Raw genomic sequence first — 17,097 nt, 5'->3', positions numbered from 1 at the left:
GATGACTAAAAAAAAATTGTTTTTTTTAAAAGACCAATGATGTGACACGTTATGTCTAGCAATAACATTTCATTTGTTACTAGGTCTATCAATCGTTGGATATGGGTGCCTACCGGTATATGCAGGAATTGTACAGGAAGAAGCAAAGTGATGTTATGCGCTATTTGCTTCGCATCCGTGTTTGGCAGTACCGTCAATTGACAAAATTGCATCGTTCACCCAGACCTACTCGTCCCGATAAGGCACGTCGTTTAGGATACCGTGCAAAGCAAGGCTTTGTTATATATAGAATTCGAGTCCGCCGTGGTGGTCGTAAGCGCCCAGTGCCAAAGGGATGTACATATGGAAAGCCTAAAAGTCATGGTGTAAACCAACTAAAACCATATCGTGGATTGCAGTCTATTGCTGAAGTAAGATATAAAGTATTTGGTAGATGGTTCACTTGTTTTGTGATGATAGTTACATAATTCCTGAAAGATAATGAGTACTAACTTCCTTAGATGTCTGAACCTAATCAAATTAAATTTTTAAAGTGTTATATTACGAAATATTTATTTAATTGTTTGTATTTCAGGAGCGTGTCGGTCGGAGGCTTGGTGGCTTGCGCGTACTAAATTCTTACTGGGTAGCACAGGACGCTTCCTACAAATACTTTGAAGTTATTTTAGTAGATATTCATCATAATGCAATTTGTCGTGACCCCAAAGTAAATTGGATTTGTAAGCATGTGCATAAGCACCGCGAACTTCGTGGGTTAACCTCTGCTGGTAAAAGCTCGCGTGGAATCGGAAAAGGATATAGATATTCGCAAACTATTGGTGGATCTAGACGTGCAGCCTGGAAACGGAAAAATCGCGAACACATGCATCGAAAGCGTTAAAAAGAAATTCGTTTCAGAGAAAACATTACAAATACATGCTAAAAACTGTATACGCATATATATTTGTTGTGTTGTCTTTTTAGGCATTGGCTAAAACTAAAATTATGATTTGCGGGGAGGGTCATATCGAATCATAAATGGGCTAGATGTATATTTTTTGCGGAAGGGTCTGTAACATGCAGAAGGAAACATTCCCGACCCCATTAAGTTTATTCTATATTGAATATCGTCGACTAGACTTAAAATTTGTAACGTTTTCTTTTCGAGCAGTCGAATTCGCCAATTCTCTAGTCACGGAAAAAGAATGTCCAAATGAATCGGGGTGGTGCCTATTTCATGTTTTTTCTGAGGATTCATTTTTCGGTATAGGTATAGGTATTTTATTTAATATAAGCAATAAAAAGCTGTCGATATGGGTGCGGCACAATTGTCCTGTGTCGTGCAGATACGATACTATACGATGAATTTTCACTATTTATGAACTATCGTTAACACTTTTAGATGAGCGAATGAGAGATGTGCGTCAAACTAGCGGCGGTGACTTAGCGTTGATTTTTGGTACTTGGTATCAGAAAAGGAATCGGTCACTTTTAAGTGCATTTATTTATGTTTTAAAGCACAGAACCTAATATATTTAAATGCAGAATTGCAAACAATTAAATTATTTACTGTCTGTATTCATTTGTTTTTCAATTATAATATTTATATATTTATAATATAGATAAACCAAGGGGCTTAAAAATTAGATGTTCACCATTCTTTAAATATCTTAATTTAGGGATAATGGCCTTGAAAATAGCATATACACGATTAAAGCCAATAGTTTCACCTAGCCAACTGTGAAAATTTGATTAAAATCGTGGGAACCATTTTTAAGATAATTGGAAAAAAGTGCAGCAAACAATATTGCCGCCTTTTTTAATGTTAATACATAATATTGCCAGTTTGTGTTTTTTGCATTAACATAGGATATAATGAGAGAAATAGTAAAACGAGAATTTCTCAAAATCTGTAGCAATGATTTTCATGAAATAAATAACAATATGATAGATAAATCGTGCTCTACATGCACAACTTCCGTGCATTTGGGGCCATTATCGAAGAAATAAAATAATAAAGGTTGAAATATTGCTGCCATTTGACAGTATGATATATAATATTGCCAGCTTGTTTTTTTGCATTAACATAGGGTGTAATGAAAAATGTGAAAAAATGCAATTTTCCCATAAGCTGCGCCATTAAGTATGATTGAATACTTCTCATCTAATTTGCTTCGACTTATTAACTTAATTATTTGTGAGTCCTTTCTGTTTTATCATGAATACATATAATTCAAATTGATTAGGTTCCCGCCCAATGCTGTTTAAAATTGTTCAACACTGACTCCAGGCATTGATTCAGTTCGCGTAGGAACTAGCAGTTCGATAGACTACGAATGAACTATTTTTTATATATACTTTATACTTTAAACTGTTTTTATGCTCTTGAATTTAAAACAAAATTGCCTAGTGTATATTATACGGTTTTACTAGAAACCATACAATACATAGACATGCCAAACAGCAGAATAATCGAAACACGATAAATCGCATCGAGGGGACCCCAAGGGTGCCTGCGACAATTTAAGTGTGCCCATATAGATTAAGACTGCGGCAGAACTTCGGCCTCAAAAGCCGAACGTTCAGTATGGAGCCACATCTCGCTCAGCGTTTGACGTCGCTGCCGCTGATGCTTTTTCTTAATATATGTATGTTAGTTTTAATTTCTTACGGTCCAAATACATATGTGTGTATCCATGTGAAGGGTGTGCCTCGCTCTCACTCATTTCATTGCGCACTTGTGTCCATCTCTTTAGCGCTGCATAGCTTCTCACAAAGCCCCGAGATCTAGAAACATACATATGTATGTTTGTGTTGTGTGAATGTGCGCACAAGTAGTTCACAGCGTTTGTCGCGTGCCAGATACTTTTTCTATAATTGTGTGCCTTTTGTGCCTGTGGTAGCAAAAGGCATACGCATTCAATAATAAGAAGAATGGTTGTATGGTTAGTGGCTTTTCCCAACTCAGACATTTGAATCAAATTTAAAAAAATTAATTTTCCATTACCATTCCCGCCAGTCGACCATTAGTATCTTCCCGCACTACAATAAATCCGAAGTATTTTATATATATTTTTTTAAAATGAGTTTGAAGTCAATTGGCCGGTAAACAAAAAGTATTATGCAACGGTTCTCCGAGATTCTTCTAGACTCCCCACAGGGTAAAAATTAAATATTATAATTATAATTTTGCTCACTTTCTTTTCGGGAATCAAAAAAGAATTAGATCATTATTCATTATCAATATACATACGTTAGTCAAATTCCTTAGGGATCAATTAATTAATATTGTAATTAGGTCAATGTCAAAATATATTAGTAATAATCATTTATGCACAGAACTCTAACAGAGAGGGCTACTAAATATATAATTAATGATAAATTACCTATGCAACTTTAATTCAAAAACTAAAAGTATGATTGCATGCTTCGGGATATGCGGAAAAAATATATCATTTAAGGACTTTTTTGTGCCTGAAATAAATACTCCAATTTGAATTTGCTCAGTATTTGACGTTAAGAAAGGTAGCCAAGGTGCCGTCGTACGTTATCGTTGTCTTATTAATGTGGGAGTTACTTTTTGAACTTATCGTAGTATTATATTTGTCGAAGCGGCCGTAGGGTCAGAATTTTTTACATTTTGAGCAGCGAGTCCCGGCATCTTTGTTGGTGGCATTCGCTTCTCTTTTCTAAATTTCACAGTGCACAATCACGTCCGTTCGCTCAGACCATTTACTTCTGTCTGTTCACATCAATCCTTTGCCTCGCAACGCCACGAATAGTAACGAAAACCAGCGGTAAAACCGCTTTTGCTTCTTGCAACGCATCAAAAACCAGCCGTAACCGCTTTTGCTTCTTGCAACGCATCGAAAACCAGCCGTAACCGCTTTTGCTTCTTGCAACGCAACGAAAACCAGCCGTAACCGCTTTTTCTTCTTGCAACGCTTTCTTCGTGTCCTTACACGAATCACCTTACAATGAACTGCACGCACACCAACAACTCTATGCACGGGTCTCACTCAGTGAGAGAATTAACAGTTAGTCCTCTCACCGACTCTCAGTGATATAAGAAATACAAGTCGACAATGACAGTTACTCTGTTTTCTCTATTCTTCTTTCTTTTAATTTCGACACATACAATATTCATGTTGCTGTACTTAAATTCGAATAACAATAACAATAACAATAGCAATGCTCCGACATATTATTATCAAATTTCATTGAGTTGATAGTTCGTTTATAGACTTCAAGTCAAGGAAGATACGTTGCGTGATGTCCAAAAGGAAGGAGGATTTGATGTCTTTCGTCATAGCCCAAAGGCGCAGAAGCTCTCACATAGTCTTATGACTTCATTGTGATCAAGGAACGAACTGAGATTAATGATGAGACTTGAGGTTGGTATAAGGTGCTCGTCGAGTAAACACTGATAGTCATTGCGTTGAGTATACACAACTAGCCGCTCTTGAGCTTCGGATAGCTAAATACTGCTGATATCATTTGGAAATTGAGTTTCAGGTTACGGACACCGCTTTATAAAACGATACTTTTAAGCAACGACTCTAAGTGCCTTGCTGAATTCGGAGAATCTACGATGTTCGATTTTGGAGGCAACTTTGCTAGGTTGCATTTCACGGGACGTAGCTTTTCATCAGTTTTATGGAAAGATTCGATAGAAGTTGGCCATTGAGATCATGGCAATTATAGCCGCTTTGGTCCGTGCCACTATAAATGTACGTGAGACCATTTGCTGGAGTTGGTGGTGGCGCAATCTTGGCAACTATTAACCGCAAAAGTCGTCCACTTGCATGGTGGCTTCCTAAGCCAGGCTAGTACTATTGTTGAGTCGGTCCAGCAGAAAAGACAGTTTCGCAAGCAGGACAGCGCCACACAGCTCTAAGCAAGGAATAGAGATGGTCTTCACAGGAGTGACCCTGGTTTTCGCTGTCAGCAGGTGGACTGAAATATAATGCGTAGTTTCAATCTGGGTATAAATTGCTGCTCCGTAAGCGTTCTGAGACGCATCGCAAAAACCAAGGAACTGCAATTTGTTCTTAGAAGAAGATTGAACCCATCTGGGGATGCGTATCTTACTGAGAGTTGCATAACTCTCGAGGAATTCTTGCCACCTTTGTAGGAGTTGGTTTGGCAAGGATTGTTCCCAAAGCAGATCATGAAGCCAGCTCTGAAGAAGAAGATCTGAGCTTGAACTACGAATGGAGCTAACCATCCCGCTGGATCGAACAGTTTGTCGATTTGTAGAAGCACCTCACGTTTTGTGTGGGATTGCTTCACTTTGATGTCGGAGGGGGCGAAGAGGAACTCATCGGTTTCTGATTTCCAGCGTATACCAAGAGTCTTCGCCAGACTTGCTCTTCAATCTCCAAGGAATCAACTCGGAGTAGAAGTTTCGGAAGATTAATGAGCACAGCCTTGTCGTTGGAAGTCCGTTTGAGCAATGGAAATACAGTAGTGCCCAGAGCTGTGCGTAGCTCGTCGATGACTCGGACGACACAATTTTTAGTGTGTGCCCCGCAAGCACGTCGTCGACGTACATAAAATTGAAAAGGCGTCGCTTGCCAAAGGAATTCTTCTGTGAATTGGCTGAGATGGCTTGACTTAAGCCGGTCACTTCTGTTCGGACTGGATAGAACGGAAGCTTAATCAGATTGAATTGTCGTTCGGAGGTCAACTTCGCTTCCGATCCCGAATCAATGAGTGCACGTGCTGTGTAACAATTGCCCAAATGTCAAATGTTAATAATAGCCGTATTTAGGAGCGAAGCTTGTGCTTGTGGCAAAATAGTTTGACCCTTACCCATGGAACAAATTTGTTGACTCGGGCAATCTTTTAATTGATGCCCTCTCGCGAAACAGTTCTGGCAGAGTTGTTGCTGTTTGATGTAGTTGGACCTATCACCAACAGACATCTGCAGAAAACGGGGGCACAAGCGCACTGGATAGTTTTCTTTTGAGCAAAGTTTGCAAGATTGGGCTTTAACACTAACCTTGGCTTCATTTTTTAATTATTTTTGTAGTAGGCTCTTATCAAGCGTGTCTGGAGTGCACTTGTGCTGGGCTTCATGACCTTTGTCGCCTCTAGAGTGCGAAAGTTGAACAACGACTGTTCCCACAGCGAAAGTGTAGATGGGGAGTGGCGAAGATGAAGTTGCCGCCAGGATGTTTTGGGATGAGGAATTAGTTTCGGTATCTTGAGAATTGTGTAAGCATTTAGAAATGGAGTGGCCTGCGTCTTCACAAAAGGCAAATGCACTCGTTCCATTCTTAGTCAGTACAAACTTTCTTCTGATAATGTTGTTCTGGCCCACCTGGGATCTAGGCGTGAACATTGCCGTAGCGGGATTCGCATTTTCCAGCCAGCAACGCTTCTTAATGAAGGCTGTAAGACGCTCGCATGATGATATGACGTCCAACGGTGCATCATCCTCCCAGCTAGCTTGCATAGCGGTATCTAGTTTTTGCAGCAGCGTGTGTACTATGATACAACCGGCGATCTGTTCTATACTGCCCATCGGTTTTAACGCACGTAGATGAGAGTTGACCTTATCTGAGAATTCGCACAGCTGTGTCGTCGCACCCTTATCTACCTTTTTTTAGCGATGTGTGCCAGAAAAACAAAATGCTTGTTATCAAAATGCTTATCAAGCAGTTCAAAAGCGGCAGCATAATTAGTATTTAACATTTCCAACGAGCGAGTTGTATCCAGTGGTGTTCGTTTGAGGCATGACCGTAGATGCTAGAGTTTTTCAATTTTGGTCAAATACGGATTCTTATCAATCGCCGTGAACATGTTCGAAAAATCGGCCCATTCTTGGTAGCCTCCACTAAACTCCGGCAATATAAGTTGCGGCAATCGAAAGTGGCTTAAGACAACAAAGATAGAGCGCGGATCATCGGCTGCTGCTGAATGGAAAGTGAAACAATGTGGAATCTGCTGAACCCTGCTTAGATTTCCGCGCTCGTGTTGAAATGACACCCAATGACTGGAGATCATCTTCAAAGCTGGCCTGACTCACATCCAACAAACTATCATAGATGTTGTAATCTTGCAACTTAGAGTCATCAACATCGCGAAGTCCCGCGGAATCAAGTCAGATGACAATCTATTGAGTCGATCACTTAAATTCTTTATCTTTATTTTAAGAACAGCAGCCTGTGTTCCAACCGCCGCTTGATTTGCTGATGTCGCTTCACCATTTTCAGTTGCACTTGCACCTTAATTTAACATTGTGAATGTAGAGCCAAACAAGGTTCACGCAGCCGAACTACAATACACGTCTGTGCGCACAAGTGTTCGTTCGAACGAGATAGCGTATAGCTGGTTATCGCGCGCAACGATTAACGGCGATTTCGCTACGGCGTTTATGTACAACGACGAACTGTATGCAGATGCGCAAGCGATTTATTGATTAAGCAATCCATTTTATGTTGATGCGCGTAGCACATAACGAACGACTGGAGCTTGCAGTTACAAGTTACGCAACGAAATTGTAAAATAAAAGTAAATGCGAAAAGAGCGAAAGAAAAATCACGTCGGGGTCAAGTCTTTTTACAACGTTGTATCTATCGTGGTATAAGACTTTTCTCGACAACTTAGATTGACAGCATGAGTCGTCTCACGACTTGTCGGCTTGTAACGCCCTGAGACTATCCAACAAATAAGTGTCTTTTGCAGATTTGGACAATTCGAACTTTGTTTAATCTGACCGACAGAGAGATGTTTAAAGAACGGATCAGTTCTGATGAAGATGTGGATATTCTGTGGCTTGTGAAAATATGAATCAGCCAATTGCAGGTTCTCAGAGATCACTGATATTGCCGCATATTCTGAGCAATTCACTATTGAATGGTTTTCGGAACCGCAACACAAACATTTGGGTGTCACCTGATCATTTCTTATACGAACATCTATTATTATTTTTGAAATAGCCTTTGAATCTGAATTGGAGTCATTGGACGAAACTTTGGCTGAATTTTCAGCAAAAAGGTGTTGATACTTACGATTTAAGCTGTTTCGTAATCACTTCATAATAGAATGATTGCATAATCGAATTGCTCCTCTCATTTTCGTCTGGTCATTGAGTCAACTTTGTTCATAAGGAGGTGAATGAGAATTGCATTAGAAATCTTTTTGTCATCACCTAATGACAGGAGCCAGCCATTGATGACAGAGACAATATCAATCATTGATCTCGATGATGCCGGTAAAGGCTAAAGAAAGCCGAAATATGTTCATTGAATATTAGACATTCGTTGTCGTACACTTTCCTTAGGCTGTCTAATGCTTTTAAATAATTGTCTCACACGATCGCATGATCGTATGAACAAGAGTTTCACACAAGCTAATAAAATTCATGAACTCCGAGTATTTTCCACTAAACTTGGGAAGAGCCAGATGAGGAAGACTTGTGCGTGGAACAACAACGGGTATGCCTGTAGGCATTAGCAGCACTTTAAGATTTTATAACGGACCTTAAACCAGATTTTGTCGGGCTTGACAAAATAGATCATCACATAGGTCAAAAAATTCTACTCGATTCTGATATATTTTTAAGCTGTATCTACATGTAAGGCCAGCATTTCTAATGTACATTAGGTTTAATTAACTCTTTATTATTTGATCATTTCAACGCATTATGGGCATATTGCATTTGCTTTTTATATCGTCAAAAGTTACCTTAGTTGCCATATTTGGCTCTAAAGTCGATTTATTAATTATTAATTTAAATTGAATATCGAATTTGCCTAACGAAATCAAAAAAGGCACGTGCCTGATCAATAAAGAGTAGGGGAAAGAGCGTCTCTTGGCCGAAACGCGCCAACGAAAGTGCGTACAACAACAATTGCACAGCACAAAGCGGAACGAAAATAAATGGACTGCAGCTGGCTTCCTATGAACGTGCATGTATGAGTGTACTGCACTTATATAAAAGCGCTTGGCCTTCAGCAACTGTATAATTTAAAGTGGTTGCGAGTGATGGCAAGAGGAAGGAAACGACAACCACTAAGCGAAATGAAATTGTAATGACAATTAATTTTTGACAATTAATTAACATTCGCTCAAAAGCGCTACAGATCGCACAAATATGATATTATATACATAATTTCCAGCGGCTATTAAGACATTACCTGCGGTTCAAGACGTTGCACTTTAGATGCAACTTTCCTTGGCATTGTGATGACAGGAGAATAGATTAATTTTTGAATTGTTTCGGGCCGACGCGATTTTATTTTGTTTCTCAATTTAATTAACTCGCGATCCCCAGCTAGTTGCACTTTAACCACTTTTATATGCAAAAATTATCCCGTGGGCGCCTTGAGCTATTCATGCTGATTGGTTTTTGTATAATTCGACAACTGAACACTTTCAACTTCTTTAGGCTAAATTAAGCTTAACTGCAAAGCGAGGCTCATTCGCTCCCAGATCGAGTGACAAAGCTTTGTTGCGCTTTCACTCCGCCCTAAAACTAGCATACTATAGACTTCAACTTTTTTTTTATCAATTTAATTATTGAATGCGCAGATCGGCGCCAACAAAGCGTTTATATTGTTTTTCCGCCTCCCGTACTCCGGACTAAGGCAAAGCTTAGTAAAAGCGATGATTGGTAAATTGAAAAAAAAAAAAACACAGAGTGTATAGCTTTCATTGCTTTTTTTATCATCCAAACCAAACATCAAAAATAGGTATCAATATATTTTTTGGCATATTTATTGGAGAATAAAACGCAAATCCTTTGTTTATAAAATTTATATGTAAATCTTGCAAAATTAATCTCTAAATAAACACATTAAATTGTTTTTGTATTTGGGTTTAACAAATACTACTAATAAACTAATACTTATAAGAATAACTGAATTGGTTTAAAATTTTGTGGATGCTAATTAAAATTCATCATTAACCTCCGATTTGTTTTTTTGACTCGACGTTGTCATCGTTATCATCCTCATCATACTCGTAGTGACTCTTTTCTTAATCTTCTTCATCTATAATACGTCATATTTTCACCAGATTGTATATCTTTTACCCTAGCCCCTGGCAGCCGCCAACTCAATGTGGTTTATCATGAATATTAAATTTTTGATTATTAATTTCAGGTTAATACCAATCTCTTTTATTTGGGATTGGCCAATTGTTTTGGTTGCCCTCTCCTTTATATTCTGGATTATCCACCATAGGAGTTCCCATTCGCCATTCATTTCACCATTCCACTCCTCCGGTTTGGTAGCATTAGGGTTAGAAATCAGTATCAAGAATCCTCTGTAAAGGAAAATAAAAGATGTGATTGCAGAAGACGTGCTGCCAGACCTACTAGTTCTACATCTAAAAGTGCAGCAACGCAGTACACATTTTTTGTTCTCCAAATACTGAAGAATTTTTCTGACCATACAACGGACTTGCTCTAGGGAAACACCTGGGGCCGTCAGCCTATCTCTTTATATAAAACTGTTTGTCCTGACTGACTTATTGACTGACTGATTGGTGATCAACGAACAGCCCAAGCCGTAAGAGCTAGGAAGCTGAAATTTTCACTGTAGTTACCTTATGTGATGAAGGTGCACGTTAAGACGGGGTTTCGGGTAATTCCACTCGCAAGTATGGAAAAATCGTGAAACACGTTTGTATGAATCTTTTTGGTTTACCCTCCGATTGGCCTCAAACTCAATTTCTAAGTTCCTTGTTCAATTTAATTTGAGGGGTGTTTCACACTTTACCAAAAATGTATTCGTCCTCGGTGGATTTGGTGGATGACGTTTCGCCCTCAAATTCATTTTCAAGGATCTATATGGAAAATCATTTGAGACGTGTTTCACATTATCAGCAAATTCTAAGCTCCTTCGGTAGAAATGCGATTCAATGATTTTTTGGGCGAAGTTTTAAGTGGTGTCCGATTTGCTTCAAACTTATTTTCAAGGTTTTACATTAGAACTTAATGAACACGTGTTTTAGCGATTTGGGAAAGTGGTTAATTAACAAAAAACGTTGGAATGAAACTTTTTTGTTAACCATCGAATCGGCCTCAAACTCATTTTCATCTTTGGTCAATTTCATTTGCGGGGGTCAAAGATTTGGGAAGTGTCGTTTCGCGCTTAAATTCATTTCTAAGTATAGGAAAAATCATTTGAGACCTGTTTAACATTTTTTGCAGGATTAAATCATCCTCGGTAATTCGAAGATTTTTTTGGTGACGTTTTAATTTTTTTCCGATTTGCTTCAAAATTATTTTCAAAGCTCTAAATAAAAACTTAATGAATACGTGTTCCAACGATTTGAGAAATTCCCCCCGCAACAGTGGCAAATTGGCGGAAAACGTTTGTATGAAAGTTGTTTATTTACCGTCTGATCAGTTTAAAAATCATTTTCAACGCTTTTTGAGAACATTTATTTTATACGTGCCAAGGCCGGGTTATACCCGCTAGTCCAACAATATTTTCTTGAATATTTATAGTAGGCGGAAAGTCTATAATTCACTAGCATTTTCTACCTTTTATTGATTAGGGAAGCATCATTAGCAAGAATATCTGACTGGCACAGCTGTAATAGCGCATTTCAGAGCTCACGTACTCTACTCGCAGGCTCTTGACTTATAGTAATAATAATAGTGTAATATGGCGAAAATCGAAAATTATGTTGTCTGCAAGCACACGCCTTATCATCATAGGAAAAAGGGATATGCGGCTGGCGGAGGTTGGTCGGACGGAACCTGCCGCCCCCGCTAGGAACAACCAAATGGTTTTGCTCTATCTCGTTTTCAGAGTCTCCTGACTTAAGGGCGGCTTGTTAAAGTTGCGCTATTGTTGTTGACCTGGAGCACTAACCAAATATACATACGCATGTCATTAATGAAATTATCTTTTGCGCCCATGATCTGCCTATTCACACACATTTGTGTGTGTGTGTCTGAGTGTAGAGGTCGAAAATCAGAAATTCAAAAATCTTCTCAAATTTGCATCGGACAGGCAGGCAAGGTACAGTCACACAAGCGCTTCATATACAAAATATATACTATCTTCTTAGATATCTGTTATGCTGATATTGGTAAGATGTTCATTTCTTATTTCATCAACATCAATGTAAATTTTTGTGATTAATAAAGATGGCCTTGAATTTATGTATATATGAAAAAGTGTCAAAGTGTTCAGTAATGCCTCTATTTGTCTGAGGTCCTATGTGATGTTGTGTTCTTTAAAAAAGAAGTCCAGGGTATTTCTATTACGTCGGCATACATTTTGCACGTTTTATTTTCCAAGAAATGTGTCAAAAGCAGACCTGAATGTCGTCAAAAGTATTTGAAGTTTTTTACTTAATAAACCCTAATACTTGATTTCCTAAAACCTCTTCGCTTCTCTTCTCTACCCCTTCTTAGCATAGCGGTGTAACAACCTTTCCTAGTAGTTTGATTGTTTTTCGAAATTATCTGCAATTGATCTGCTGGATTTCGAGTTGACTGACCTTACTTTGTCACAATAGAAAGCCTTTATATTTCGCGAATATTTTTATTAATTGAAGAATCAATAGGTCGGACTATGGCAAACTTGAACAACTTACCGATTCACGACAGAATTTGGCGGAATTTGATGTGATAGGAGATTTTCTTAATACCTGTTTTGTTTTTTGGTGGCGGTTGTATATTTGCATGGAACAAGTGTTGCGATTTCCGGCTATTTCCGACGCTAAGTGGCTCGCTTTGGGGAAAATAGTCGTGAAGTACTTGCTTCGTAATTTCTTGCGCTGCTAGGTGGGCTCTATGTTGTTTTCCTGTCATGATCGCTGTTTGCTCAGCTTTGTTGCTAATATCTAGAACGAGATAATTGGTGAGCCTAAATGATGGGAATGAGTTAACTAACTTATGTTGGATGGAATCCAATATCGGAAGCTCGCAAAATATCGCGTTCACGACATCCAACTTTGCTATATATTATAATGTTTGGAATTGAGATTCGTGGTTTGAAAATCGACAATGTGTCCTGCTTTATTTTTGGAAAGCATGACAGTTTTTAAGAAAGCAAATCTGATACCTCAATTACAATTTGATTCCTAAAGTAGTTGTTAGTTTAATCTGTAGTTTCTCTGGAGAACTATGACTTTTAAATGAAGTTTAAAGAAATTATTTAAATATTTGCATCGACTTAAAAATACAGATTTTCCACCAAGCCAATCTTAGTACATATGTGAATACAAATTTGGGATAGGTAATGATCAGCGCTAGAATACTAACAAAATGTATTACTTTACCAGCGAAAACGAGACTAGTGATTAACAGCACAAATGTATATAGATATTTTAATTTACTTATGCATGCATAATTCACACATACAAATAAGGTGTATGCACGTCATTGGATGAGGCAAGAACTTCTCTCCTGCATATACAGTCCAAAAACAAAAGTAAAATCAACATATTTGTACTATTTTCTGACCATAGTCATTGCACAAGGAGCACTCTGTAATACAATTATTTCACTTTTAAATATTCCTGTAAAAATTATCATTAGTGTCGAGGGTTATGTATCATTCAAATAAAGCAGGCATTTATTGGATAAAGCAAAAGTACTATGCGTCTATCGTAAGTTCAAAACTTTTTCACTCAATGTTCTTCGAAAACAAAGCGACGCAAACTACCATCGACCAGCTTTGCTGAAGACAGGCTGGCGACTAACTTCTTGGCTCGTGTCAACATCATTCAATTGTATCGGCGTTATTCATCTTAGGGTTTATATTGTCTTTGGTATCACACGATTGCGAAGAATTTAGTAGTCAAATTTCACTCGCTGGGGGCGAGTTTAATTGTTGTCTGCAGCATTGTTTGTTGAATATTTACCTCTATCAATAGCTAGGCTCTAGTATTGCTTTTTTTTTTTTTCAATTTTAATTTGTTTTGTCGCAACGTTGGCAGGCGATTATTGTTTCTAAGCTAAAAAGCATGTCGCAACCACTGCCAAGGATTTCAGACTAATTACAGGGGCACCTTGGAGGACCGGGCCCTGGCAAGGGAAATTAAGGTTCTCTTAGTAAGCGACCTCTTACGACAGCAGTTCACCAGGTGCGTGGCCCGCCTCTCTGTTCACCCTTATATCCTGGAAAGAAAGCTATTCAGAAGAAAACGAGGAAGACCTCGCAGGATCCCATCGATCTCCCAAACCGGGTAGTTGGATATAGGTTAACCGAAACAATGAAAACAACGTACAAGACTTAATAATTAATGCTAAGGATGTTTTTCCCAATATTGTATAGAGGTTAAGCTAGTAAGGCAAAGTATAAACAAATTAACTTATAAAAAAAAAAGTATAGTAAAAATTATAAAAATCGCTTGTGGCGACGTAGGCTCTAGATTTTAATGCTGTTAAATTTCTTTGATCGCTATGCTGCGTCATTCAGCTGTTGTTGGCATATGCGGTCTTGAGACACCTTCTGTTTGTTTAACCTTATAGCCTAGACACATATCCCGATTACATTTATCCAATGGATAAAAATACCACGTTTTGTGTTAGTCAACGTAACAGTTAGGATTAAGCAAGATAGACCCCATAAGTTATATATTCGCTTTATCAGAACTACGGGCTGAATCGATCTAGTCATGTCTGTATGTCAATTTATGAAATTACAAAAGCTAAAACAAACTTAAAAATATAAATTCTCCTCTAATTCATAATTTCTTGTCAATTCTTGTGCCACCTCTAATATAATGACGGAAACTATGGTAAATAGGCTTATATATTTGGTATAAACACACACATGAAGCTAATAACCTCTGTCCACTGGCTTAAGAAATGTCACATTTTGAAATTTCACATATTTAAATTTCTTATTTAAAGTTGCCGCTTGCCTTCGGTGATATGCCACCTGTTTACGGTTAAAATACTTCCACATTTTCAAAACATCGATAGAAATTTCGACTAATCATCGCAAAAAAAAAAATGTTCGGGCCGAATTTACACATTTTTCAGAAATGTGACACTTTTAAAAAATGTGTGAAATATGTTTTCTTATGGGAAAACGCACAGGCCGCATTTTACACATTTTGCAAAAATTTGACATTTTCAGAAATGTGTTCAGTGGACAGAGGCTATAACTCTGAAGTTAATCACGAACACATAATATGCCCAATTGCATTGTAAACTGTGTTTCAAGCAACACCCGTGCACGAGTGCATTTGTATGTTTGATATTGTGTATGTAGAATGTTTGCAAAGAAAACCCGGCGAGGGGTATTTAACTTATGCATACATGTATATACTACAGGGTATTCCACGACTTTGCACGTGTCAAGTTTTGTTTTCCAAATTTTAGGTATAACTTTTTCACCCATTTCCAGTATTTATCATCCAAGAGTGTGGATTTTACGAAAAGTGTGTGACACCACAAATGAATTTAAGGGAAGATCTTTGAAGATAAGTTTGATCGAATGGTAAACAAAAAAGTTGCATACGACCGTTTTTCACAATTTTATGGATTTGGCTAAGCATTGATCACCAATCCGTTAGCCAAGCATGACAAACATATTTATATATAAAGAAGATATATATATTTATATGGGCAAATATTCCACTTGCGCTCATGAAAGTAATTATAACCATTTGTTATTGCGACTGTGAGCAGTGGCCTTTGGTTATGTTCTTAGTCTCTCATTTATGTAATTTCCAAATATTGAAGAATTGTTTTCCTTTACAAAAAAATAGATGAGCTAAGAATTAATATTTATTGTCATATGCCATAAATTATTATGAGAGGATGTCCGGCGAATTAATTATCGAAAGGAGGCGTATGACATCTACGCAAGCTTAGTAAAGCCCGTTATATTGGTCAACATGAGGAGGGCGAAGTAAAGCTGTTCGTCTCATGATGGGTGAGTACGCCTGATCATTGACCCGGGTTACTTTTTGGAAAAAAGTGAACTGCTGTCGTTTTGTTTATATTTAATAAATTCTTACCATTTTTGTTATTCATTAGTTCCAGCTGTTTATGCTGTTCATATCAGTGGTTAGTTTTTACTGATTTATTTAACCTTTCGAATCTCTTCAATCGTGACAGTTGAGCACATAACAACCAATCGATTTTCTTTTTATTGCATATGCCAAAGAAAAACAAAAATTTATTGCTATTATGTGCATTGTTTAGTAATAATAAGAGTGTGCGAAGTGCCCGGCAAGGGGATCCCCTGAACCCTGAAAAAATATAATGCCCGCACAGGTCTCGAACGATCAATTACTTTCAACCAACCAAACTACTTGCCTCACACATCACAGGCATTCCAAGAATTACGTTTTAATGAAAAACCTATCTGAAAGGGCAACATATACAGCGGACAACAACAATTAGTAATACTTCACTAATTGTTGTATTGTATTGTAGCACAAATTCTTCAATTATTTGATGAAAAAATCATAAGGTCTGTAAACGCCATCAATTATATCACAAATTAACAAAGTTCTTCAATCGATCTTAAAAAAAAAAAATATTTTTTAGCGTGTGCCTATTTTGATTTGCGACGGTACCAAAAAAAAAAAAACCCCCCAGCTAATAAATATATTTTGTGTGTGGCGCCGATAACGATTAGGGTTTTAGTTTATATACCAGTGCTCCCAACTTTTGACGATCAAATAATTAATTTGAATTGTTTTTCTGGTTAAAAATAACGCATTCGCTAGATAGTTTATGCAGACTTATATATATATATATTTAACCTTTCATCGCTTAGATTCGTATTACAAACCCTTCTACTCATTCATTAATTGTATAACTTATTATTTTTCAACTGAGATCTAATGATAGTCCGCCATATAAAATATTTGTTTTATTCGATACTCACTGACTGTCCTAGAGACTAAACGATAATATTTGTCCATATTTAAATAAAAAAAAGGGTTAAAATTAAAAAAAAAAAATGTATAAATGAATAAGTAGTTATGTAGTTTACCTGAGAAATCAACTCAAAATTTTCTGGTCATCTTGATGATTATATAACATCTGATTCTAATAATCGCATTATTAACAATAATTCAAATTCCTGTTCGGCTATTCACATTGAGCTCCGTACTAGGCTCATGAATTTGAAATCGAAATTTAATTTCGCCCATCGAATCGATTTCAATGTTGTGCTATTT

The 17,097-nt window shown here is 37.5% G+C and overlaps 1 protein-coding gene and 1 long non-coding RNA gene across 5 annotated transcripts; one reads left to right on the top strand and one right to left on the bottom strand.

Moving 5' to 3' along the window:
• The first annotated feature begins 83 nt into the window (after positions 1–83).
• LOC115760393 (60S ribosomal protein L15) lies at positions 84–940 on the top strand. Its single transcript, XM_030701693.1, has 2 exons — positions 84–410; positions 575–940. The coding sequence occupies exons 1-2, from the start codon at positions 102–104 to the stop codon at positions 878–880; spliced, it is 615 nt and encodes a 204-aa protein (XP_030557553.1). The 5' UTR covers positions 84–101; the 3' UTR covers positions 881–940.
• An 8,828-nt stretch (positions 941–9,768) lies between these two features.
• LOC115760345 lies at positions 9,769–17,014 on the bottom strand. Of its 4 annotated transcripts, none has more exons than XR_004017601.1 (5): positions 16,911–17,014; positions 16,803–16,817; positions 15,925–16,051; positions 12,544–15,869; positions 9,769–10,254 (listed from the first exon to the last, which is right to left on the bottom strand). It is a non-coding gene; the product is annotated as an uncharacterized LOC115760345 (long non-coding RNA). The 4 variants fall into 4 exon arrangements; XR_004017600.1 differs by having other exon boundaries at positions 12,598–15,869; XR_004017598.1 differs by lacking the exon at positions 9,769–10,254 and having other exon boundaries at positions 12,472–15,869; positions 16,911–17,011.
• Between the last annotated feature and the right edge of the window lie 83 nt (positions 17,015–17,097).

This window comes from Drosophila novamexicana, unplaced genomic scaffold (assembly GCF_003285875.2).
Source record: "Drosophila novamexicana strain 15010-1031.04,08,12 unplaced genomic scaffold, DnovRS2.1 tig00000434-arrow-pilon, whole genome shotgun sequence".
Taxonomy (NCBI): Eukaryota; Metazoa; Arthropoda; class Insecta; order Diptera; family Drosophilidae; genus Drosophila; species Drosophila novamexicana.
The sequence above is the reverse complement of the archived record's forward strand: the minus strand, read 5'-3'. Positions and strand labels throughout refer to the sequence as shown.